We start from the raw sequence: 27,507 nt of genomic DNA, 5'->3' as shown, positions 1-27,507 counted from the left end.
TCTCTGAGTATTGCACACCTTGTGCTTTTGGGCACTCCAGTGATGTTGCAGCTCTGAAATATGGCCAAACTGGTGGCAAGTGGCATCTTGGCAGCTGCACGCTTGACTTTTCTCAGTTCATGGGCAGTTATTTTGCACCTTGGTTTTCCCACACGCTTCTTGCGACCCTGTTGACTATTTTGAATGAAACGCTTGATTGTTTGATGATCACGCTTCAGAAGCTTTGCAATTTTAAGAGTGCTGCATCCCTCTGCAAGATATCTCACTATTTTTGACTTTTCTGAGCCTGTCAAGTCCTTCTTTTGACCCATTTTGCCAAAGGAAAGGAAGTTGCCTAATAATTATGCACACCTAATATAGGGTGTTGATGTCATTAGACCACACCCCTTCTCATTACAGAGATGCACATCACCTAATATGCTTAATTGGTAGTAGGCTTTCGAGCCTATTCAGCTTGGAGTAAGACAACATGCATAAAGAGGATGATGTGGTCAAAATACTCATTTGCTTAATAATTCTGCACGCAGTGTAAAGGGTGTGTACCCACAGAATCCACATGTGGGCGAATATTGGCTGCATACAGGTTTTTATATATGTGATTTTACTCTGAAAAATTGTATAATAAACATTTTCTCTTATTCTGTCTCTTGCTGTACTTCACTATCCTGGACCGTGTTTGTATTCCTAGAAGGGGCAGAGATGAAGTTTGGAGAGTAATGTGAGACAAAAGTGGCAACCATTAATTATCTGTGGTGCATCTGAAGGAACATTGAGGTCATTTCTGATTATTTTATCTACTTTAGGCCCCCTGCACATGAACGTGTGCACCCCGTGGTTGTGCTGCGGGCCGCAATGCACGAACACAGTCCGTGGGGCAGCCGCAGCGGATCGCGGACCCATTCACTTTAATAGATCCACGATCTGGCCGTTCTGCAAAAAGATAGGACATGTTCTATCTTTTTGCGGAACGGAAGTACAGGACGAAACCCCACGGAAGCACTCCGTAGTGCTTCTATAGGGTTCCGTTCCGTGCTTCCGTTACGCATCATTCCGCATCTCCGGATTTGCTGACCCATTCAAGTGAATGGGTCCGCATCCGTGATGCGGAATGCCCACGGAACGGCACCCGTGTATTGCGAATCCGCAAATGCGGTCCGCAATACGGCAATGGGAAGCACACGTTCGTGTGCAGGGGGCCATACTCATATTGTGAACAACAGATCAATTATTTTATTGAAAAGAAGAAAAATCCGGCACTATAAATGCTTGGCAGTAGAAATCTTCCGTTTATTGTAGCAACATAAATCCACGTACAGACAATGCAGACACTAGCGGTACTCTGTTGACACGTTTCGGACGAAGTCCTTAGTCGTAACCTTATTTTATTGTTTGCTGATTGAAGGAGACCTACTTTGAGTGGATTCTACAGCGCCAAGGTGTATGTGAACTGGGCTCTAAGGTTTATTTTTTATATTACATTTGGATTACCGCCTATTGACTGGCTGCACCTGCCATTTAAAGTTCGGTGTGTGGAAGCAGTAGTTATGCCATTTTTTTAAAAATTTTTTACTTGAAAAAGCTGATTTAATTTACATGTTGTAGATTTAACATGCCAGTTAACTTCTAGTTGTATTATATTGGAAAACAGTTATACAGACGTTTGACATACAATTGTGTGATATATGCATACATACCTGACTAGTGTGAAGCCAATATTTTAATTTTGATTTCTTTTTAATTCTTGGCAAGACCAATCGAAAGACAATATGTTCTCCAATGGTGGTAAGAATAGACACTCCAATTCCTATACAGAGCATGACAAACAGCCCGGAGAAGTGTTTGATACCCATTTGCAGAGTCTGTGAAAATAATAAGCGTGAAAAATCAATTAACATAATAATTATAGCGCTGCATTATTTTGAGCAGCTGGACAGAATTTATGTTGCTTGAATATAAAAACGCTGAAGCCACAGGCTTTCAAAGTACAGTAGTTGAAATATCAAAAAGGCTTATATATTTCTCAAGATAAATCACTGTGCAAGCATTACATCCATGTATAAACTATCCTGCAGAAGTCAGCTTTATATACATATACTGCAAAATTCACTAAAATAAGGCTTTCATAATGTTATAGAGCAAAGTGTAAAGACGGCGCTACATACATATCACGTATTCTAAAATAAACTTAAGCAACCAGCTCCCAAACTAAACCTATAGCTATTGAAGTCACAGAAACCAAAAATGCATATGATAACAAAAGTAAAGGCATATTCACATTACCGCTAGTTATTTCTGTTGCTCTGCTTGGTTAAAGAAGCTGAACACTAAAAATAGTCTTGGATTCAGCACATAACTGGAACAAACAGATCCCATTGACTATAACAGGGTTCATCTGGTTTCCGTTCAGGTGTTTACTTTTTCAGCAAAAGAAAAGTCCAGGAAGCAGGATTTTTTTGTCAGCTATTTTTGGCAGAATCTGCGATGGAGGCCTCGATGAGAACATGCCCTAAGAATAATAAAACTTACTCTACATATTGTATGACCCTTTGCAGACCTGAAAGGTACAGTACAAGTTTGTAGGTCCCCATTTAGTATGTGTCCCATTGACAGCGCAGTCCAGTGCACGTCTTGTCCAATGTATGCAGTCCTGGAACAGCCGTTTGAGGGTGCATATCTTTGTTCAAAATGTGAGCAAATTGCCCATTTGGAATCGCACATCAAGTATCTAAACGGCCGAGTTTCAACACTGAGAGGCGTTGACAATTTGGAAAAGAGTTTGATGCTCACCTGAGCAAGCACTCTTTGGGGTAGATGTGGGGGAGGGTGGTAGCGAGGAGGCTGAGCAAAGTGAGGTAGCTAGCTGGATAACAGTTAGAAAGCGGGGTAAAGGGAAGAGTGCCAGGGAGGCTAGCCCTGATCTGACACACCCCAACAAGTGTACAAGGTTGGCATATGAGGGGAATGTCAGTTCAGAGAGAGCACTGTTGCAACCGGACACTTCCTCTGCCAGTCAGAGTAATGTCGTCTCCAGTAAGCAGGGGACCAGGAGAGCAGGGCAGGCCAGACAGGTGCTGGTAGTGGGAGACTCAATTATTAGGGGTACAGATAGGGCAAACTGTCACAAAGACCAGGATCGTCGAACGGTGTGTTGTCTTCCTGGCGTTCGAAACATCGCGGATTGGGTTGACAGATTACTGGGAGGGGCTGGAGAAGTTCCAGCAGTCATGGTCCATATCAGAACCAATGACAAAGTTAGAGGTAGGTGGAGCGTCCTAAAAAATTATTTTAGGGATTTAGGTCAAAAGCTTAGGGCAAGGACCTCAAAGGTAGTATTTTACAAAATACTGCCTGTACCACGAGCCACTCAAGAAAGGCAGCGGGAGATTAGGGAGGTTAACAAGTGGCTCAAGAACTGGTGTATGAAGGAGGGGTTTGGGTTCCTGGAGAACTGGGCCAACTTTTCTCTCGGCTACTGGCTCTATCGTAGGGATGGGCTGCACCTCAATGGTAAAGGAGCATTTAAATAAGGAGAATGATATGAACATGCGCTATAATTACAAATTTGGAGGGGATAAACTAGAGTTTCTAGACGTGCTCATCTCCGTGAGCAATGGAGAGTTGGTGACCGAGGGCTTCCGAAAGCCCACGGCAACCAATTCTCTATTGCATTATTCGAGTTATCACCCAACAGCTGTGAAAAGTGCTGTACCCTATGGCCAATTCAGACGCTTGGCACGTATAAATAAATCAGAGGATAGTTATAATAAACAAGCCATGGATTAAAAAAAAAACGCTTAAGATTGAGGGGTTATACCCTTAAATTACTTAATACAGCCATGGAAAAAGCGACTGCTGTAGGATGAAAAACCCACCCATGCCCTGAGCCCTTATTAAAAACAAAAATCGGCGAGACACCCCGCCCCTTTGTATTCTCCTTTAGGTACAGTCCAATGGCCGACATAATCAAAAAGGTCGTCAGAGACAACTGGAATATTGTAGCAAGTGGAACCAATTTGAAGGATATGAGAGACCCTTGATTGCATTTTGGAGGTGCCATACCTTACGTGACAAATTGGTCCGCAGCCATTTTAAAGAAACAAAAAAATTGCACTTGGCTGGATGGTTGGATGGTTGGTCACCCAAAGGCAATAGAAGATGCGGCAGCTGCTCCTTTTGTAGGTTCAATCCCCAGTGGTCTCACATATCTTTCGGAGGTATTAATCATAAAATGAACACACTAATTACATGCAGGAGTAAATATGTATTGTACCTAATCCTGTGCAAATGTGGTAGATTCTACATCGCAAGACGGTCCGCTGCCTCTTTGAACGCATCCGTGAACATATACATTCAATCACCACCAGTGTCCCACGCCTCATAGAACATATACAGTCCATACATAACGGAGATAGCTCAGTCCTCAGATTTGCAGGCTTAGAGGTTGTTCAAAATCCACCCAGAGGGGGCGATAGAGGACGGGAACTACTAAGAAAAGAAGGTAGATGGATCTTGCATTCTAATGTCACGGGCCCTCTGGGACTGAATGAAAAACTCGATATGAGAGTCTTTCTGTGATGTCTCAATATTATATGTATGTTGTTTGTTGTTGCTTTTATTGTTTCACGGACATCTTATTTTGTAACATTGATGTACAACCCCTGCTGCTGACGTAGCCAATATTCGCAATGATATGCGACAGCCTACGCCAACATTACGCGCCTAAGTTAGCGTGCATGGTGCATAAAAGATGACGTCATTTGCGTCAAATGGTTGACAGTATTGGCCAGATGAAGCGGTGATATGCGAAACGGCCGTCGCCATGTTTCTGTGATTGCACTGTTTTTGTTATCCCCCTCTCTGTACCCAGTAAAATAAACATTCGCATCGAATGGTGAGTGCTGCTTATTCATTTCTATTTGTAGAATTATTTTTGCACCTGCTTTCTCCATGTGACCAGTGGTGAAGCGAAAGTCTGCCGCAGTGCCACCTATTACGTTATAGAATGGGAAGTGCAGACACAGACCTGGGGCATGGTAATAGAACTGGGGATGGAATGGAAGGAGGGACTAGAACAGCTCAGAAGAAAAGGTGTAGGGTAAAAAATATGCATAAACCTCTTAAATGTATGTATACTAATGCCCGAAGCCTGACTAATAAAACTGGGGAGCTGGAATTAGTGATGTGTGAGGAGGACTATGACATAGTGGAAATAACTGAGACATGGCTTGATGACAGTTATGACTGAGCAGTTAATGTACAGGGTTACAGTCTGTTTAGAAAGGATTGCCAAAACCGGAGAGGGGGAGGGGTCTGCCTTTATGTTAAGTCCTGTCTAAAGCCCACAGTCCGAGAAGATATAAGTGAGGGACATGAACATGTGGAGTCACTGTGGGTAGAAATACATGTAGGCAAAAACAATAATAAATTACTAATAGGAGTTTATTATAAACCACCTAATATACCAGAGTTCACAGAAAATCTAGTGAGATAGACGAGGCGGCAAATCATAATGAGGTCGTTATTATGGGGGACTTTAACTACCCAGATATAGACTGGGAAACTGAAACCTGTACATCTCATAAAGGAAACAGGTTCTTGGCAGTAACCAAAGACAATTACCTTTCCCAACTGGTTTAGGACCCGACTATAGGCACAGCCATACTAGACTTAGTATTAACCAATAGACCTGACAGAACAACAGATGTGCAGATTGGGGGACACCTGGGAAATAATGACCATAAAGTAATAACCTTCCAATTATCATTCAAAAGAGTGTTTCTTCAGGGAGGAACAAAAATACAAAACTTCAAAAAAGCTAAATTTAGCCAACTAAGAGAGGCCATAGGTCTAACTAACTGGGACAAAGTCCTCAAAAATGAAATACAGCCACAAAATGGGATATTTTTAAAAGCATCCTAAAATCAATTGTGAGAGGTACATACATTATGGGAATAAAAGGTTAAAGAACAAGAAGATAAATAGAACTGTAGAGAAAGCAATAAATGACAAAAAGAAAACATTTAAATCACTAAAACAGGAGGGTAGTGAGAAAGCACTGAAAAACTATAAGGAAAAAAATTGAATATCTAAAAAACTAATTAAAGAGACCGAGAGATTAATTGCTAAAGAGAGCAAAACTAACCCTAAAATGTTCTTCAATTATATAAATGGTAAAAAGTATAAATCTGAAGGTGTCGGCCCTTTATAGAGTGATGAGGGGGGAGTTGCAGAGTGCGATGAGCAGAAAGCAAAGCTATTAAAGGGTTTCTGTCACCCTGCAAAACTCATTTTTTTTTTCTTGGCTAGTTAGATTCCTCATAGTGCGATATAGCATAATATAATGCTCTTACTTACTTTGATGCGGCCGATTCTTTATAAAACGAACTTTTATAATATGTAAATGAGTGCTCTACCAGCAAGTAGGGCGTCTACTTGCTGGTAGCTGCTGCAGAAATCCGCCCCCTCGCCGTCTTGATTGACAGGGCCAGCCGTGATCTCCTCCTCCGGCCAGCCCTGACAGTAATTAAAAAATCGCGCGCCTCGCGTCATTCGGCGCAGGCGCTCTGAGCTGAGGAGGCTCGTACCCTCAGCACTCCCTCAGTGCGCCTGCGCCGATGACGTCTTCTCTTTCGGTGATGTCATCGGCGCAGGCGCACTGAGGGAGTGCTGAGGATACGAGCCTCCTCAGCTCAGAGCGCCTGCGCCGAATGACGCGAGGCGCGCGATTTTTGAATTACTGACAGGGCCGGCCGGAGGAGGAGATCACGGCTGGCCCTGTCAATCAAGACGGCGAGGGGGCAGATTTCTGCAGCAGCTACCAGCAAGTAGACGCCCTACTTGCTGGTAGAGCCCTCATTTACATATTATAAAAGTTCGTTTTATAAAGAATCGGCCGCATCAAAGTAAGTAAGAGCATTATATTATGCTATATCGCACTATGAGGAATCTAACTAGCCAAAAAAAAAAAAAAGAGTTTTGCAGGGTGACAGAAACCCTTTAAATATTTTTTTCTCCACTGTATCCACTGAAGAAAACAAACTGTCAGATGAAATGCAGTATGTAAAAGTAAATTCCCCTTTAAAAGTATCCTGTCTGACCCAGGAAGAAGTACAGTGGCGTCTTAAAAAGATTAAAATAGACAAATCGCCAGGACCAGATGGCATACACCACCGTAACCTAAGAGAATTAAGTAATGTCATAGCCAGACCCTTATTTCTGATATTTAAGGACTCTATACTGACAGGGAGTGTTCCACAGGATTGGCGCATAGCAAATGTGGTTCCAATATTCTAAAAGGGTCCAAAAACAGAGCCCGGAAACTATAGGCCGGTAAGTTTAACATCCGTCGTGGATAAACTGTTTCAAAGTTTTCTAAGAGATGCTATCTTGGAGCACGGCTTCATGAGGGATCGGTCATGTCAAACTAATTTAATCAGTTTCTATAAGGAGGTAAGTTCTAGACTTGACAGCGGCAAATCAATGGATGTCGTATATCTGGACTTCTCCAAAGCATTTGACACTGTACCGCATAAAAGGTTAGTATATAAAATGAGAATGCTCGGACTGGGAGAAAATGTCTGTATGTGGGTAAGTAACTGACTCAGTAATAGAAAACAGAGGGTGGTTATGGTACACACTCAGATTGGCTCACTGTCACTAGTGGAGTACCTCAGGGGTCAGTACTGGGCCCTATCCTCTTCAATATATTTATTAATGATCTTGTAGAAGACTTGCACAGTAAAATATACATTTTTGCAGATGACACTAAACTGATTGAAAGCTTGGGCAGAGAAGTGGCAGATAAGGTTTAACAGTGACAAATGTAAAGTTATGCACATGGGTAGGAATAATGCAACTCACCCGTACATACTAAATGGTAAAACACTGGATAACACTGACATGGAAAAGGACCTAGGAATTTTAGTGAACAGCAAACTAAACTGTAAAAACCAGTGTCAGGCAGCTGCTGCCAAGGCCAATAAGATAATGGGTTGCATCAAAAGGGGCATAGATGCCCGTGATGAGAACATAGTCCTACTACTTTACAAATCACTGGTCAGACCACACATGGAGTACTGTGTACAGTTCTGGTCTCCTGTGAACAAGGCAGACATAGCAGGGCTGGAGAGGGTTCAGAGGAGGGCAACTAAAGTAATAACTGGAATGAGGAAACTACAGTACCCTGAAAGATTATAAAAATTAGGGTTATTTATTTAGAAAAAAGATGACTATGGGGAGATTTAATTACAATGTATAAATATATCAGGGGTCAGTACAGAGATCTCTACCATCTTCTATTTATCCCCAGGACTGTGACGAGGGGACATCCTCTGCGTCTGGAGGAAACAAGGTTTGTACACAAACATAGAAGAGGATTCTTTACGGTAAGAGCAGTGAGACTATGGAACTCTCTACCTGAGGAGGTGGTGATGGTGAGTACAATAAAGGAATTCAAGAGGGGCTTGGATGTATTTCTGGAGTGTAATAATATTACAGGCTATAGCTACTAGAGAGTGGTCGTTGATCCAGGGAGTTATCTGATTGCCTGAATGGAGTCGGGAAGGAATTGTTTTCCCCTTAAGTGGAGAAAATTGGCTTCTACCTCACAGTGATTTTTTTGCCTTCCTCTGGATCAACTTGCAGGATAACAGGCCGAACTGGATGGACAAATGTCTTTTTTCGGCCTTATATACTATGTTACTATGTTAGATTTTGATGTGATTGTAATCATCTTCCTGTAACTTACACAGTAGCTTTCCAGGACGTTCATTGGGGTTGTGTCCTTGTTCACACCTCTTTGGGCATACAGTATTTACTGTACAAGCAGAAGATCTGTTACATAAATTGCTACATCCAAGAAAGTTCCATAAATCTGAATGACATTTTGGTGAAAATCACTGGCATTTCTGCAAGATTCGCTAAGGCCGGGTTCACAACACCGTTTCGTTTTTTGGTTCTTCTGGTCTGTCAAAAGAACTGAAAATAAAAAGAATGGATCATTTATTTTAAGCGTTTACTATGCTTATTTTGCATCCATTTTAGTTAGTTCCATCTGAGATCCATTATTTTTGATGGTGGGAAAAAATTTTTATGGAGGACTTTTCTCCAATCAAAATTAACAGATGTCAGATAGCACTGACTAAAATGGATGCAAAATAATATCAAACTGGTGTAAAGTAGAACTGGCTTAGTTGCCCGTAGCAACCAATCAGATTCCACCTTTCATTTTTGACAGCTCCTTTGGAAAATCAAAAGTGGAATCTGATTGGTAGCTATGGGCAACTAGGCCAATTCTACTTTACACCAGTTTGATAAATAACCCCACAATGATCAATTTTTTTTTCTGTTCTTCTGATGGATCAATAGAAGGGAAAATTAAATGGTGATGTGAACAAAGCCTAAGATAAAGAGGACAATCACAAAAATTTCTCCAACATGTGTGAATATACAGGATTTAGCAGTTCATTGGGTGATCCTCACAAAATCGGCTAACATAATCAATCTTGCCTAGGATATAAGGGAGGATTTATCACCCCTCATTAGAGATGGCCCGAACTATCCGACGGCGAACAGTTCCCGGCGAACATAGCTTGTTCGCGTTCGCCTCTGCCGGGCGAACACATGCGATGTTCGGTCCGCCCCCTATACATCATCATTGAGCAAACTTTGACCCTGTACCTCACAGTCAGCAGACACATTCCAGCCAATCAGCAGCATACCCTCCCTCCCAGACCCTCCCACCTCCTGCACAGCATCCATTTTAGATTCATTCTGAAGCTGCAGTCTTAGTGAGAGGAGGGAGACTGTAACTGCTGCTGATTTAATTGGGAAATCGATAGCTAGGCTAGTGAATTCAGTGTCCACTCCAGTCCTGAAAGACTCATCTGATCTCTGCTGTAAGGACAGCGTCCTGACAGCACCCCAAAAAGCCCTTTTTAGGGCTGCAACATTAGTCTGCTTTTTTTTTTTCCTTTATATACATATTGCAGTTGCCTGGCCTGCCTGTGTGTGAGGAGCTGCAGGCCCACAGACTGTAGTGTGCCCACTGCCAGTGCTCACCCCTGTCATTCCGTGTGGCACAGGACTTTGCTTAAAAAAAGGCACTTAATTTTTACACTTTAATCTAAGGTTAGTTGCCTGCCAGTGTGTGTCAGGCTGACTTCCACTGACTGTAGTGTGCCCACTGCCAGTGCCCACCACTCATACCGGCTGGCACAGGACTTTGCATAAAAAAGGCATTTAATTTTTACACTTTAGTGTAATTTCAGCTGCTTGCCTGCTGCTAGTGTGTGTCAGGCCGACTTCAACTGACTGTAGTGTGCCCACTGCCAGTGCCCACCCCTGTCATCCCGTGTGGCACAGGACTTTGCTTAAAAAAAAGGCACTTCATTTTTACACTTTAATCTAAGGTTAGTTGCCTGCCAGTGTGTGTCAGGCCGACTTCAACTGACTGTAGTGTGCACACTGCCAGTGCCCACCCCTGTCATCCCGAGTGGCACAGGACTTTGCTTAAAAAATAGGCACTTAATTTTTACACTTTAATCTAAGGTTAGTTGCCTGCCAGTGTGTGTCAGGCTGACTTCCACTGACTGTAGTGTGCCCACTGCCAGTGCCCACCACTCATACCGGCTGGCACAGGACTTTGCTTAAAAAAGGCATTTAATTTTTACACTTTAATGTAATTTCAGCTGCTTGCCTGCTGCTAGTGTGTGTCAGGCCGACTTCAACTGACTGTAGTGTGCCCACTGCCAGTGCCCACCCCTGTCATACCGAGTGGCACAGGACTTTGCTTAAAAAATAGGCACTTAATTTTTACACTTTAATCTAAGGTTAGTTGCCTGCCAGTGTGTGTCAGGCTGACTTCCACTGACTGTAGTGTGCCCACTGCCAGTGCCCACCACTCATACCGGCTGGCACAGGACTTTGCTTAAAAAAGGCATTTAATTTTTACACTTTAATGTAATTTCAGCTGCTTGCCTGCTGCTAGTGTGTGTCAGGCCGACTTCAACTGACTGTAGTGTGCCCACTGCCAGTGCCCACCCCTGTCATACCGAGTGGCACAGGACTTTGCTTAAAAAATAGGCACTTAATTTTTACACTTTAATCTAAGGTTAGTTGCCTGCCAGTGTGTGTCAGGCTGACTTCCACTGACTGTAGTGTGCCCACTGCCAGTGCCCACCACTCATACCGGCTGGCACAGGACTTTGCATAAAAAAGGCATTTAATTTTTACACTTTAGTGTAATTTCAGCTGCTTGCCTGCTGCTAGTGTGTGTCAGGCCGACTTCAACTGACTGTAGTGTGCCCACTGCCAGTGCCAACCACTGATACCGGGTGGCACAGTAGCTTGCCGATAAATAAGGCATTTAATTTTTACACTTTAGTGTAATTTCAGTTGCTTGCCTGCTGCCAGTGTGTGTCAGGCCCGCTTCCACTGACTGTAGTGTGCCCACTGCCAGTGCCAACCACTGATACCGGGTGGCACAGTAGCTTGCCGATAAATAAGGCATTTAATTTTTAGACAGTAGTCTAAATTCAGTTGCTTGCCTGCTGCCAGTCAGTGTGTCAGGCCCTCTTCCACTGACTGTAGTGTGCCCACTGCCAGTGCCAACCACTCATACCGGGTGGCACAGTAGCTTGCCGATAAATAAGGCATTTAATTTTTACACTTTAGTGTAATTTCAGTTGCTTGCCTGCTGCCAGTGTGTGTCAGGCCCGCTTCTACTGACTGTAGTGTGCCCACTGCCAGTGCCAACCACTGATACCGGGTGGCACAGTAGCTTGCCGATAAATAAGGCATTTAATTTTTACACTTTAGTGTAATTTCAGTTGCTTGCCTGCTGCCAGTGTGTGTCAGGCCCGCTTCCACTGACTGTAGTGTGCCCACTGCCAGTGCCAACCACTGATACCGGGTGGCACAGTAGCTTGCCGATAAATAAGGCATTTAATTTTTAGATGTTTTAAAGCACGTTATTCCAAACAATTTAGGAATGTTAGTTGATTTATGCCCTTTATGGATTAAAACCCGACTCTGCGTCCACTACGTAATTTTCCATGGGAGTTTTGCCATAGATCCCCCTCCGGCATGCCACAGTCCAGGTGTTAGACCCCTTGAAACAACTTTCTCATCACTATTGTGGCCAGAAAGAGTCCCTGTGGGTTTTAAAATTCGCCTGTCTATTGAAGTCTATGGCGGTTCGCCCGGTTCGCCAGTTCGCGAACATTTGCGGAAGTTCGCGTTCGCTGTTCGCGAACTGAAAATTTTATGTTCGCGACATCACTACCCCTCATACACCAGGTTTGAGACTTTTAAAACACCATTGCGCCCCAGCATACGCTGCTCACAAAAAGTTTGGGTTGTTTGGCTTTCGGGTGAAATTTATTGAAAACGCAAAAATCTCATGTTACAGTGATATTATGAAAGTAGGGCATTTATGTAGAAGCATGCAATGGTGATTTCCTCATCTCAAACAATTTGAAACAAAAGCTGACAACAGTGGTGAGTATACCCCCACAAAAAATGTCAATAACTTGTCATGTTACAGCTTCACAATGACATCTTATGCTGTTCACAAGTCGACTTATTGTCTACAGAAGCATGCCATCCCACTCTTCTTGAATGGCAGCACTCATGTCATTGAGGATCTAGGGTACAGAGTTACGAGCCTCTACACAATGACTCAGCAGATCCCATAGGTTTTCAATGAGATTTAGGTCTGGAGAAAGTGCAGGCCACTCCATTTGAGGTACCCCAGTCTCCAGCAGCCATTCCCTAATGATGCGACTTCGATGAGCTGGCGCATTGTCGTCCTGAAGATGAAATTAGGCCTGTGTTGTTCATGCTGAGGCACAATGACTGGATTAATGATGTTATTCAAGAAGTATGGGCTTGTCACTGCACCATTCACTAGATACACCTGCCGACACTGTAACACCACCACCACCACCAAAGGCTCGTCTGGTGAGAACAGTGATTGATGCATAACACTATCCTTGACGTCTCCAACATCGTTGGCAGCCATCATTTCTGCTCAGAGTGAATCTACTTTCATCAGTGAACAGCACTGAGGCCCACTGGTCCTTCTTCCAGCGTAGATGCTCCCTGGCCCATGCAAGACAATGACACCTGTCTCTGGTGGTGTGGTCAGGTAGCAGGTCGTCTAGCATGCAGACTACACTGATATAAGCAGTTTTGAATGGTCTGATGTGACACTTGGGTGCATCTCACCTCCCTTAAATGTGCCTGGAGTTATGTGGCATTCATCATCTGGTTCCGCAAGGCATTGTTCACACTAAAGCAGTCATCAGTGTGAGATTTGGCAAAAGTACGTCCATCTCTATGCTTTTCTGTGACTCTTCCAGTCTCTCTGTATCTCTTTTGCAACCGGCTGACACTCTGTGACACTCTAAGCTCAGTGGCCACTTCCGTCTGAGAACATCCAGCTTGAAACCTCCCAATGATGAGGTACTGTTGATCAATTGTTATGTGTCGTCTTGGTCTCATGATGTCAAAATGTGAACAGCATGATGAGGAGGACTGTTTAAATACCAATTCTAATTGAACCATGAAATTTTATTGGGCGAGTCATGGATCAAACACCTGTTGTGAATTTTGCCATTAAGCTCCTTGTTAGACAACAGCAAGTTGTGCAAAAATTACTGAAACATTGAAGAGCTGGACATGTGCATTCAAAAGTTTAGAGAAGGTCACATTAAGTTCACCTGTAAAGCTTAGAGCACATTTTAGGTTCATCCTGTAATTTCATCTACAAGCCATATATCCCTAACTTTTTTTGAGCGGTGTGTATATGAGACTAGTGAGCTCTTCGGCGCAGATTACATATCCTGCCAAGATGACACTTTTATGGTGGGAAATATATATATATATATATATATATATATATATTAATGTAAACACCTGAGTAACCTAAGACAGACTTGCTTTGTTTTATCAAAACAAACCATAGCATGATTGGGTGAAAGATGAATTACACTTCACACAAGCTGCTCTGATGTTTTATATTTCCCCATAAATGTCTATTTCTAAAAAGAAAATCTGATTAATAACGCCATCTGAGGGAAATAATATTTCAGTTTTGCCAAGCTCTTTTTCTTATATCGGCACAGTAGCAATCTTGCTGAATCATGTCAGTCTATTTCCTATGAATAAGCTAGGTAGCCAGTAGAGATAAGCAAATTTCTCAAAAATTTGATTCGGCTGGTTCGCCGAATTTTTCCCCAAAATTTGGTTCGACCTGAATTTATTCGTGGAGAATCGTGTTAAAAAAAACTACTATTTCCTGGCTGCAGAGAGCCTTTAGAACACTGTGCCTTGCAGTAACACGCATAGGGAGTCTGCTGTGGTAGTGAAATAATACTGTGAGTCAGTATGACATGCAGATGATAGGCGTCGCTCTTAGAATCACTGCACACTTTACTTATTTGGGCAGTTACGGGGCCAAAACTGACCAAAAAATGAACTCAGCCTTACAGGTCAATGTTAGCGTCAAGAAGAAGAGCACTCCTTCTACACCGTCGGCAGCTGATTCCACATAGATGTCTACAGAACCTGTTCTATTAAACGCTTATACAAGTAAAGCCCCCCCCAACAGAGTGGAGAAGGTGTCAGCAGTAAGTTTGTGTTGACGTCACTGATTATTTTGCCCTTCCTCTGATCCATCAGAACAATAACCCCCAGAAAACGAATCCTGTCTGTGTAGCATCCGCCTTCACTCAGTCAGCATTTGGTCAGTAATCCATCAGTTTTGCTAAAGCCAAAAAAAACAGTAGTGGATCAAAAACAGAGATGACATGTGAATGGAATATTTGCATGTCTTCTGTGTTTTTGTCACGGAACCATGAACCAGACGTGCAACAAGAGATAAGAGAAAATAAGAAGGCTTTATTGAAAATAAAGCTGTAAAGCAAAAGTCCAAACGGATGGTGAAACCGAGCAGAGTCTTTGCGAAGCCAGAGGTCAGGAACCAGAAGGGTAGTCAGACGAAGCCAGGATCAGGAACCAGCAGGGTAGTCAGACGAAGCCAGGATCAGGAACCAGCAGGGTAGTCAGACGAAGCCAGGATCAGGAACCAGCAGGGTAGTCAGACGAAGCCAGGATCAGGAACCAGCAGGGTAGTCAGACGAAGCCAGGATCAGGAACCAGCAGGGTAGTCAGACGAAGCCAGGATCAGGAACCAGCAGGGTAGTCAGACGAAGCCAGGATCAGGAACCAGAAGCAGCAGCAGTCTTAGAAGCATGTGTACACAAGAGGACCAAGCAAGGAACTGAAGCCACAGACCTCCTATATATATGAGCTAGGCATCCAGCTCCTCCCAGTGGGAAGGAGGAGCCGCAGGGTGGAAGGCTACAAGAAACCCACAAACCAAGATGGCCGCCAGCACATGTCAAACGAAGGAGAACAGCAAGAAGGTAAGACCATGACAGTACCTCCCCCTCAAGGGCCCCTCCTCCGCGGAGCACAAAACGGTTTCTGAGGGAAGCGTGCGTGGAAGGCTCGGAGCAAGGCAGGAGCATGGACATCTGCGGAGGGAACCCAGGAACGCTCCTCTGGACCATAACCACGCCAATGGACCAAAAACTGCAACCGACCGCGGACCAGGCGTGAGTCCAGGATATTGCTCACCTCATATTCCTCACGATTGCCCACTTGGACCGGACGAGGCCGAGGAACCGAGGAAGTGAAACGATTACACACCAGTGGCTTCAACAGGGAGACATGAAACACATTGGAGATCCGCATGCCAGAAGGAAGCGCAAGGGCATAGGCTACCGGGTTTACCCTGCGAAGCACTCGGAAGGGACCAACAAAGCGAGGCGCCAGCTTGGGAGTGGGCACTCGAAGGTTGAGGTTGCGGGTGGACAACCATACACGGTCTCCGACCTGGTAGGAAGGAGCAGGCGCTCGTCTGCGATCAGCCTGGAGTCTCTGGCGCTGCGCAGAGACCTCAAGGGACCTCTGGATCTGTACCCAAGAAGCACGTAGGACGGAAAGGTGATCCTCCACAGCCGGAATATCCTGGGGAGAGAATTCCTCCGGTAACACGGCAGGTTGGAACCCATAATTGGCCATGAAGGGAGACGTCCCAGAGGAAGAGTTCACCGCCGTGTTCCTGGCAAACTCAGCCCAAGGCAGGAGGTCAACCCAATTGTCTTGGTGGTCGGAGACATAGCAACGAAGGAATTGCTCCAAGGCCTGATTGGATCGTTCTGCGGCCCCATTGGACTGAGGGTGGTAGGCCGAGGAGAAGGAGAGATGAATCCCCAACTGGGAGCAAAAGGCGCGCCAGAACCTGGACACAAACTGACTCCCCCGATCCGACACAATCTCCTTGGGCAAACCGTGCAACCGGAAGACCTCCCTGGCAAAAATCGTGGCCAACTCTTGTGCAGAGGGTAACTTCTTGAGAGGAACACAGTGGCACATTTTGGAAAACCGATCCACAATCATGAGAATGACCGTATGGCCTCGGGATGCAGGGAGGTCCACAATGAAATCCATCCCCAGGTGTGACCATGGGCGCTCCCCGGTGGCTATGGGTTGCAGAAGGCCCAACGGAAGGTGCCGAGGGGACTTACTCTGGGCACAAACGGAGCATGCCGCTACATATGCGGCGATGTCGGAACGTAGGGAAGGCCACCAGAACAGACGTGAAACAGCCCAGGACAGCTGATTCTTTCCAGGATGCCCCGCGGTCTTGGAGTTATGGTAGGTACGCAACAACCGAGTGCGCAACTCCTCAGGCACAAAACATCTGCCGTTGGGTCTCCCAGAGGGAGCACCAGATTGAGCCGCCAAAATCTGCTCACCCAGGGGAGAGGTCAGGCTGGTGCGAATGGCGGCCAGGATCTGATTCGGAGGTATGACCGAAGTCGGAATCGACTCCTCCCTGGACAGCTCGGAGTACTGCCGTGATAAGGCATCCGCCCTGATGTTCTTGGAACCGGGTAGGTAGGAGACCACGTAATTAAAACGTGACAAGAACAGAGCCCATCTGGCCTGACGTGGTGTCAATCTCTTGGCCTCAGAAAGGTAGGTCAGATTCTTGTGGTCCGTCAGGATGAGAACCGGAACCACCGAACCCTCGAGCAAGTGCCTCCATTCTTTAAGGGCCTGCACGATGGCCAATAACTCCCTGTCACCAATCTGATAGTTGCACTCCGCGGAAGACAGTTTCCGGGAGTAAAACCCACAAGGAAGCAGAGGACCCTCTGGTGTTCTACGCTGAGACAGAAGGGCGCCTACTCCCGTCTCAGACGCGTCCACCTCGAGGACAAAGGGCAACCCAGGGTTGGGATGCGACAGAATCGGTGCCGACACAAAGGCGGACTTTAGGGCCTCAAAAGCTCGGATGGCCTCGAGCGGCCAGACCTGGGAATTACTGCCCTTCCTGGTCAGATCCGTGAGAGGCTTGGCCAGCATGGAAAAGTCCCTGATGAACTTCCGATAATAATTGGCGAAGCCCAAAAAGCGCTGCAGGGAACGAAGACCACTGGGCTGGGGCCACTGTAAGACAGCCGAAACCTTCTCAGGATCCATGGAGAACCCCTCAGCGGAAATGATGTAACCTAAGAAGGTTACCTGGGATCGGTGAAATTCGCATTTCTCAAGCTTACCGAACAGCTTGTTCTCTCGTAACCGTTGCAACACTCGTCTGACATCCAGAATGTGGACCTCCATGGATTCAGAATATACCAAGATGTCATCCAAATAGACCACCACACACTGTTGCAACAGGTCACGGAAAACATCGTTGATGAATTCCTGAAAGACTGCGGGCGCATTGCACAACCCAAAGGGCATAACCAAGGATTCATAATGACCGGTCCTGGTGTTAAACGCGGTCTTCCACTCATCGCCCGCCTTGATCCTTACCAGGTTATATGCCGCCCTCAGGTCGAGTTTGGTAAAGACCGTGGCCCCTTTAAGGCGATCGAACAGCTCGGAAATCAAGGGTATCGGGTAAGCGTTCTTGATCGTGATGCGATTGAGACCCCTGTAATCGATGCAAGGCCTCAACTCACCGCCCTTCTTTTTCACAAAGAAAAATCCAGCCCCTGCCGGGGACGAAGATTTGCGAATGTGTCCGCGTGAAAGCGCCTCCCTCACGTACTCCTCCATGGCCTCATTCTCCGCTACCGACAGTGGATAGACTTTGCCACGAGGAGGAACGGCACCAGATTGTAACTCTATGGCACAATCGTATGGGCGGTGCGGAGGTAGGGCAACCGCGCGCACCTTATCGAATACATCCCGGTACTCCTCGTATTCAGGAGGCAACAGAGAGTCCGAGGAAGTACACAGCAACTTGACAGGCCCATGGATGCAACTAGCCCCACACTGTGGTGACCACGAGAGGATCTCGACCGATCTCCAATCGAAAGTCGGATTATGCTTCTGGAGCCAGGGGTACCCCAAGACCACCGAGTAGTGTGGAGACGAAATAACCTGGAGACAGACCGACTCTCTGTGAACGGCACCAATGGCTATCCCCACTGGAAGGGTCTCATGAGTCACGTGTGGCGGCAGAAGGGGTCTGCCGTCTATCGCCTCAAGAGCCAGTGGGGAACCTCGAGCCTGCAGAGGAATGGAATTGGCGGCAGCGAACCCACTATCAATGAACAAACCACCAGCACCAGAGTCCACCAACGCCTGGGTCGTCACCGAGCCCCCGACCCAGGAGAGGACAACAGTGATCAGTGGTTTGTCAACACGGGAAACCGGGGACGAGGAGACTCCACCCAAGATCTGCCCCCGACAGGATCTCAGGTACGAGCGTTTTCCCGGACGGTTCGGACATGCCAACCGAAAATGCCCACCGAGACCACAGTACATGCATCGGCCCTCGCGTCTCCGGAGTGCCCTCTCCCCCTCGGACAGGCGAGCAAACCCCAGCTGCATGGGTTCACCCCCAGACAAGTCATCCCCAGGAGGCGTGGGAGGAAAGGGAGGCACGGGTGGGACAGCAAACGTAGGCACCAATCTGTTAGAAGACCTCCGCAGGTTCTCCTTAAAGGAAGGTCTCTCCCTGAGTCTGGTGTCAATCAAAATCAGGAATGAAATAAGAGACTCAAGCTCAACTGGTAGGTCCTTAGCTGCAACCTCATCCTTCAAGGCATCCGAGAGACCATGAGAGAAAGCAGCGACCAGAGCCTCATTATTCCAGCCCACCTCTGCTGCCAGGGTACGAAACTCAATGGCGTATTCAGCTACGGATCGTGAACCCTGTCTGATGGACATAAGGAGCTTCGCAGCAGAGGCAGCACGAACCGGCACATCGAATACCTTCCGAAGAGAAGCAACAAAACCGGAAAACTCGGCAACCACCGGATTGTTGTTCTCCCATAAAGGGCTGGCCCAGGCCAAGGCCTTGTCCGAGAGCAGCGAGATCAAGAAGCCCACCTTTGATCTCTCAGTAGGAAAGGCATGTGGCAGCAACTCGAAATAAATGCCCACCTGGTTAAGGAAACCTCGGCACTGAGTTGGCTCTCCCCCAAAGCGCTGTGGAAGAGGGGCAGAACCGGTCATACCCCGAAACACCGCAGGCGCAACAACAGGTGTCGGGGTAGACTCTGGCGCAACAACCGGAGCGGCAGTAGGAGCGAGCCCAGGAGCGACAACCGACCCATCGGCAACGGGAGCGAAATGAGCCGTGCGTTCAAGCAGGGTTTGCAACGCCACAGCGAACCGACCCAACAGGTGATCCTGCTGATCAAGTCTGGCAACCAGCGTGGGTAGCGAGGATGGCCCTGTACCGTCAGAATTCATGGCTTGGTCCTAATGTCACGGAACCATGAACCAGACGTGCAACAAGAGATAAGAGAAAATAAGAAGGCTTTATTGAAAATAAAGCTGTAAAGCAAAAGTCCAAACGGATGGTGAAACCGAGCAGAGTCTTTGCGAAGCCAGAGGTCAGGAACCAGAAGGGTAGTCAGACGAAGCCAGGATCAGGAACCAGCAGGGTAGTCAGACGAAGCCAGGATCAGGAACCAGCAGGGTAGTCAGACGAAGCCAGGATCAGGAACCAGCAGGGTAGTCAGACGAAGCCAGGATCAGGAACCAGCAGGGTAGTCAGACGAAGCCAGGATCAGGAACCAGCAGGGTAGTCAGACGAAGCCAGGATCAGGAACCAGCAGGGTAGTCAGACGAAGCCAGGATCAGGAACCAGAAGCAGCAGCAGTCTTAGAAGCATGTGTACACAAGAGGACCAAGCAAGGAACTGAAGCCACAGACCTCCTATATATATGAGCTAGGCATCCAGCTCCTCCCAGTGGGAAGGAGGAGCCGCAGGGTGGAAGGCTACAAGAAACCCACAAACCAAGATGGCCGCCAGCACATGTCAAACGAAGGAGAACAGCAAGAAGGTAAGACCATGACAGTTTTGTACCCACTGTTGATTTTGGCTACCAAATCATAAGCCAATTTGGATGCAAAATATAGACCATGTCATGCAGGCCTTACAGCTGTTACATAGACAGGATCCTTTCTTCTGACAGATCAGAAGAATAATCCAATAAATGATAATGTCAGCCAGACCAAAAAGCAAATTAGTGGCGCAGTCATGAAGTGGGGAGGGTGGGAAAAGCATGAGAAGTCCACAGAGTGGACCAATGACAGCGTCTGAAGGTGGCAGCAGCGTCTGAAGGTGGCAGCAGCATCAGGAGGAGGCCGAAGAGTGGCACAATGAAAGTGTAGAGGTGGCAGCATCAGCATCAGGAGACCTCAGAGTGGCACAATGACAGAGCGTGGAGGTGGTTGCAGCATCAGCATCAGGAAGAGGCCACAGAGTGGCAAAGTGACATAGTGTGGAGGTGGAAGCAGCATCAGGAGACCACAGAGTAGCAAGGTGACATAGTGTGCAGGTGGCAGCAGCATCAGGAGACCACAGAGTGGCAAGGTGACATAGTGTGGAGGTGGCAACAGCATCAGGAGACCACTGAGTGGCAAGGTGACATAGTGTGGAGGTGGCAGCATCATCAGGAGACCACAGAGTGGCAAGGTGACATAGTGTGGAGGTTAGAGTTGAGCGGACACCTAAATGTTCGGGTTCGAGGAGTTCGGCCGAACTTGAAAAAAAGTTCGGGTTCGGGTCCCGAACTTGACCCCAACTTGACCCCGAACCCCATTGAAGTCAATGGGGACCCGAACTTTTGGGCACTAAAATGGCTCTAAAATAGTCCTGGAAAGGGCTAGAGGGCTGCAAAAGGCATGGCAACTGTTCAGGAAACAAATGTGGATAGGGAAATGACTTAAAATAACATAAAATACAGACAAATTAAAAATAACAATCTGGATCTAGGAGTAGGAGGTTGAGGAGGCGGTGGATGTGGCGGTGTAGGTTGATGTGGCGGTGTAGGTGGAAGCTGCGGTGAAGGAGGAATAGGTAGCCAACACTGATTTGTGTTATTTTTTATTTTTAAATTGGGGTATCCCACAAAATATTGGGACATTTAACAAAATAAAACAAAGAATAAGTGCACTTGAGTACAATAATGGATGGTTGAGGCTGATATAAATGTCTATTCAGCACAAGGTACGGACAAGTCCTGTGGGATCCATGCCTGGTTCATTTTAATAAACGTAAGTTTGTCCAAATTGGCTACGGCCTGTGATAATGCTCTCTGCCGTGCTAAACACACGTTCACACTATACACTGGCAGCAGGGCAGGTCAGCACCTCCAAGGCTGACAAAGCTTTTCCACATTTTGGCCATGCTAACCCTGCCTTCTCAGGTGCTGGCGGTGCCCCAGCTGCGTTGGCGACCTCTTCCTCCTCCTCTGCCTTCGCCTTGTGCTTCCACTGTGCCCCCACTGTCAGATGGGAATGCCATCATCAGCATGCGCTTGTAGTCACGCATCTTCCGATCAGTAACAGATGTTTTCACTAAATTTAGAGCCCTGTCAGCAATGCAGAGTAGGGGTTCATTCACGGCAAAAGGGGTTTCATGTCACCCAGCAATAGAACAGACGATTTTGAGAGATTTAGGCCCCTGTCACCCAGGCACAGCAGGGGTTCATTCATGGCAAAAGGTGGTTCATGTCAGCCAGCAATAGAAAAGAAGATTTTGAGAGATTTAGGCCCATGTCACCCAGGAACAGCAGGGGTTCATTCACGGCAAAAGTGGGTTCTTGTCACCCAGCAATACAACAGAGGATTTTGAGAGATTTAGGCCCCTGTCACCCAGGCACAGCAGGGGGTTGTATATGCCAAAAATGGTTAAATGTCACCCGACAATTAAAAATAAGAATTCTTTCAATTTAGGGCACTAAAATTGGCACTTTTTTGCATTAAAATGGCTCTAAAATAGTCCTTAAAAAGGCTAGAGGGATGTAAAAGGCAGTAAAATGTGCTTAAGAGCATGGCAACTGCTCTGCAAACAAATGCGGATAGGGAAATAACTTAAAATAAAGTAAAAAAACAAAAAATTACGAATTATTAACCTGCAACTCAGAGAAGGAGGTGGATATGGAGTCGGAGGTCGAGGAGGCGGTGAATGTGGTGTTGTAGGTGGAGGTAGCAATGAAGGAGGAGGAGGTAGCCAACAATGTTTTTTTTTTTTTTTTATTGGGGTAGGTAGCCCCCAAAATATTGGGACAAATAAAAAAAAAGAAACAAAGAATCATTGCACTTGACTTGAGTACAAGAATGTATGTTTGATGGTGGCATAAATGTCTATTCTGCACAAGGTACAGACAAGTCTTGTGGGATCCAAGCCTGGTTAATTTTAATGAACGTGAGCTTGTCCACGTTGGCTGTGGGCAGGCGGCTTCACTTGTCTGTGATGACGCCCCCTGCCGTGCTAAACACACGTTCAGATAATACACTGGCTGCAGGGCAGGCCAGCACCTCCAAGGCGTAAAGGGCAAGCTCAGGCCATGTGCCCAATTTGGAGACCCAGAAGTTGAAGGGGGCAGACCCGTCATTCAGTACATGTAGGCGTGTGCACACATACTGCTTCACCATGTTGGTGAAATGCTGCCTCCTGCTAAGACGTTCCATATCAGCTGGTGGTGCTGCTTGTTGTGGCGTGCTGACAAAGCTTTTTCACATTTTGGCCATGCTAACCCTGCCTTCTGAGGTGCTGGAGGTGCCCCATCTGCGTTGGCGACCTCTTCCTCGTCCTCTGCCTTCGCCTTGTGCTTCTACTGTGCTCCCGCTGTCAGGTGGGAATGCCACCAGCAGCGTGTCTACCAGCGTGCGCTTGTACTCGCGCATCTTACGATCACGCTCCAGTGACGGAATTAAGGACGGTACGTAGTCCTTGTAACGGGGATCCAGCAGTGTGGCCACCCAGTAATCAGCACAAGTTAGAATGTGGGCAACTCAGCGGTCGTTGCGGAGACACTGCAGCATGTAATCGCTCATGTGTGCCAGGATGCACAGAGTCAACGAAAAGCTGTCCTCTGTGGGAGGTTTATCGTCTGTGTCCTCTGTATCCCCTCATCCATGCACCAGTGATGGCCATGAGCTGGTCTGGGTGCCTCCCTGCTGTGAACATGGTTCCTCCTCCTGCATCTCCTCATCCTCCACCTCCTCATCCTCCAGAACTGTGCCCTGGCTGGACAATTGTGTACCTTGGGTTTGTGGGTGCAGGAACTTACCATCGGAGCCATTTGGGAATGACTGGCCGGAAACCCTACGAAATGATCCCTTTTCCTCCCCCTCCTCCTGTGCCACATCCTCTTCCATCATCGCCAGGAGCGTTTTTTCAAGGAGGCATAGAAGTGGGATAGTAACGCTGAGAACAGCGTTATCGGCACTGGCCATGTTGGTGGAGTACTCGAAACAGCGCAAAAAGGAACACAGGTCTCGCATGGAGGCCCAGTCATTGGTGGTGAAGTGGTGCTGTTCCGCCAAGCGACTCACCCGTGCATGCTGCAGCTGAAACTCCACTATCGCCTGCTGCTGCTCGCACAGTCTGGCCAGCATGTGCAAGGTGGAGTTCCACCTTGTGGGCATGTCGCATATGAGGCGGTGAGCGGGAAGGCCGAAGTTACGCTGCAGCGCAGACAGGCGAGCAGCAGCAGGGTGAGAACGCCGAAAGCGCGCACAGATGGGCCGCACTTTATGCAGCAGCTCTGACATGTCGGGGTAATTTTTAAGGAATCTCTGCAGCACCAAATTCAGTACATGCGCTAAGTAAGGGATGTGCGTCAAACTGACTAGTCCCAGAGCTGCTATGAGATTTCGCACATTATCGCACACCACCAGGCCGGGCTTGAGGCTGACTGGAACAAACCACTCATCGGTCTGTTGTTCAAGGCCCGTCCACAGCTCCTGCGCGGTGTGGGGTTTGTCTCCCAAACAGATAGGTTTTAAAACTGCCTGCTGTCATTTACCCCTGGATGTGCTGAAGTTGGTGGTGAAGGTGTTACGCTAACCAGATGAGGAGCTGGTAGAGGATGAGGAAGCAGAGTAGGAGGAGGAAGCAACAGGAGGCAAACTGAAGCGCACTGCAATCCTCGTGGATGAAAGACATGCGCCAAACTGCTATCCGCCTCAGGCCCACTGGGTGGGAGACAGTGTGAAGGAACTGGATCCACTGTCAGCAACCCGATCTACTATCGCCTGTACTTGTTCAGGCCTCACCATTCGTAGAGCAGCATTAGGCCCGACCAAATACCGCTGCAGGTTTTGTCGCCTACTCGCACCTGAGGAAGGGGTTTCACTTGTGCGTGTAGCTGGCACAGATTGACCACGTCCTCTTCCTGCAACAGGAGCTCCACCAGCAGCACCACGACCTGGGCCACGTCCCTTATTTGACGCATTCCTCATATTTTTTAAATTTAGGATCTTGCCCTAAATGGGTGTTTAATTAATAGTAGAATAGAACGACAGTATGTAAAGGGTGTATCTCACACGGCCTGAACCAGACTAGGCCTCAATAAAATATTTTTTTGCCCAAAATGGCTGTATTTCAAATGTCAAATTCAAAGCCCTGTATGTAGAGGTAGTATCTCAAAGGGCCTGAACCTCCGTGGCCTGCAGTAAATATATCTTTGCACAAAATGGCTGTATTTCAAATGGCTGTATTTCAAATGGCTGAATCAAACCCCTGTATGTATAGGGGGGATCTCACACGCCCTGAATCAGTGTAGGCCTGAAGTAAATATATCTTTGCACAAAAAGGCTGTATTTCAAATGGCTGAATAGGGGGGATCACACACGCCCTGTATGTAGAGGTAGTATCTCAGAGGGCCTGAATCTCTGTAGGCCTGCAGAAAATATATCTTTGCACAAAATGGCTGTATTTCAAATGGCTGTATTTCAAATGCCTGATTCAAACCCCTGTATGTAGAGGGGGGATCACACACGCCCTGAACCAGTGTAGGCCTGAAGTAAATATATCTTTGCACAAAAAGGCTGTATTTCAAATGGCTCTATTTCAAATGCCTAATTCAAACCCCTGTATGGATAGGGGGGATCACACACGCCCTGAATCAGTGTAGGCCTGAAGTAAATATATCTTTGCACAAAAAGGCTGTATTTCAAATGGCTGTATTTCAAATGCCTAATTCAAACCCCTGTATGTAGAGGTGGTATCTCACAGGGCCTGAACCTCTGTAGGCCTGAATTCAATATTGGTGCACCAAATGGCGGTATTTAAAATCTCTGAATGTAACCCAAATGTATTAAGGGTGTATCTCACAATGACATCTGCATCAAAGGCTGCCAAACGACTATTTGTTTAACAACTGAATTTGACAGCAGTATATAAGCCTGTAATTTCACACGTGCTGATGCTGCAAGGCCTGAAAATAGTGGGGTTTTTTTTTCAAAAAAAGTGTGTTTTTCAAACCCCAGAAAATGATGGGTGTATTTCTAGCTTAAATTGGACACTGACTAATACAGATGTTGTAGATTGTCCAAAAAGTTTTTTTTTTTTGCTAACAGAATATGAATTCTGTATATATTAAACTTGAATTTAACACTTGCAGATCTGGAAAATACTGTTTATTGAAAAAAAATGTGTGTTTTTCAAACCCCAGAAAATGATGGGTCTATTTCTAGCTTAAAATGCACACTGACTAATACAGATGTTGTAGATTGCCCAAAAAGTCTTTTTTCTGCTAACAGAATATGAATGCTGTATATATTAAACTTGAATTTAACACTTGCAGATCTAGAAAATACTGTTTTTTGAAAAAAAAAGTGTGTTTTTCAAACCCCAGAAAATGATGGGTCTATTTCTAGCTTAAAATGCACACTGACTAATACAGATGTTGTAGATTGCCCAAAAAGTCTTTTTTCTGCTAACAGAATATGAATGCTGTATATATTAAACTTGAATTTAACACTTGCAGATCTGGAAAATCTGACTAATCCAGATGTTGTAGTTTGCCCCAAAAAATGGTGATTTGCAATGTCCCAAAAGCTCAGATGCAGTGCTGGTGCACTGAGCATGCATAAAATGGCCGCCGCCGCAGCCACCCACCTAACTAACAGAATTATAAAAGTTATTTTTTTTTTGGTCAATGGCCTCAGGGCAGGGTAAAACGATTGTGTCCTGCACCCACACAACTATTTCTAGGTAGATCGCTGAGTTAGATTCTCTCCTATTCTCTCCCTGAAATCACGAGTCCAGCAGCATCCTCTCCCTACACTTGTAACAGCAGAGTGACGTACAGCGCTACGTGACTCAAGCTTATATAGAGCCTGGGTCACATGCTGCTCTGGCCAATCACAGCCATGCCATTAGAAGGCATGGCTGTGATGGCCTCTTGGGGCAAGTAGTATGACGCTTGTTGATTGGCTGCTGTGCAGCCTTTCAAAAAGCGCCAAGAAAGCGCCGAACACCAAACCCGAACCTTTACGGAAATGTTCGGGTTCGGGTCCGGGGTCCAAAAATCCTAAAGTTCGGTACAAACCCGAACTTTACAACTCAACCCTAGTGGAGGTGGCAGCAGCATCAGGAGACCGCTCTGATGCCACAGTACTGGCCAGGCAGGACAGTTTTTCCAGGGAAAACTCTGCCAGTTTCAGCCACAAATCCAGTTTGGCTGCCCAGCAGTCCAGCAGATCTTTAATGTGGGGTGGCAGGGTGCTGTCCAAGTATGCCACCACCTGATGGTTCAGGTCCTGCTCCAGGTCTAGCTGCTGCTGCAGCTGGTGAGTAGTTTCTTCACTAGGTGAGTGAAGAAAGCTGCTCATCAGCGACTCTAGACTCAAGTTGCTGCTGATGGAGCTGGAACTGCTCCTACCCCCCCAGCCTGCCACAGTAGCCATGGCAGAGTAACATGAGCGCAGAGTACCTCACGTTCAGACCTGCAAGAGGATGGGCGATGGCATAGATAGGCAACAGCCAACTGACTTCATATGATGTCTCTATAGTAGTTCAGTTTGTCCTCCCTCTCAGTGGGTGTAAAAAAGGCACCCATTTTGGACCGGTAGCGAGGGTCCAACAAGATGGAGAGCCAGAAGTTATCCAACAGCCGAATGGTGACAATTCGGCTGTCACTACCCAAGCAAGTGAGCATGCATCGGGCCATT

At 46.6% G+C, this 27,507-nt stretch overlaps 1 protein-coding gene across 1 annotated transcript in view; it reads right to left on the bottom strand.

Moving 5' to 3' along the window:
* GRIN3A (glutamate ionotropic receptor NMDA type subunit 3A) overlaps positions 1-27,507 on the bottom strand; it is a 402,162-nt gene that overhangs the window by 66,947 nt on the left and 307,708 nt on the right. The window contains exon 7 of the mRNA XM_040417275.1: positions 1,695-1,859. Within this exon, the coding sequence (XP_040273209.1) occupies positions 1,695-1,859 (165 nt within the window). The remainder of the gene's footprint in view (positions 1-1,694; positions 1,860-27,507) is intronic.

The sequence above is a fragment of the Bufo bufo genome, chromosome 2, assembly GCF_905171765.1.
Source record: "Bufo bufo chromosome 2, aBufBuf1.1, whole genome shotgun sequence".
Lineage (NCBI taxonomy): Eukaryota > Metazoa > Chordata > Amphibia > Anura > Bufonidae > Bufo > Bufo bufo.
This window is presented reverse-complemented; position numbering and strand designations above follow the sequence as displayed.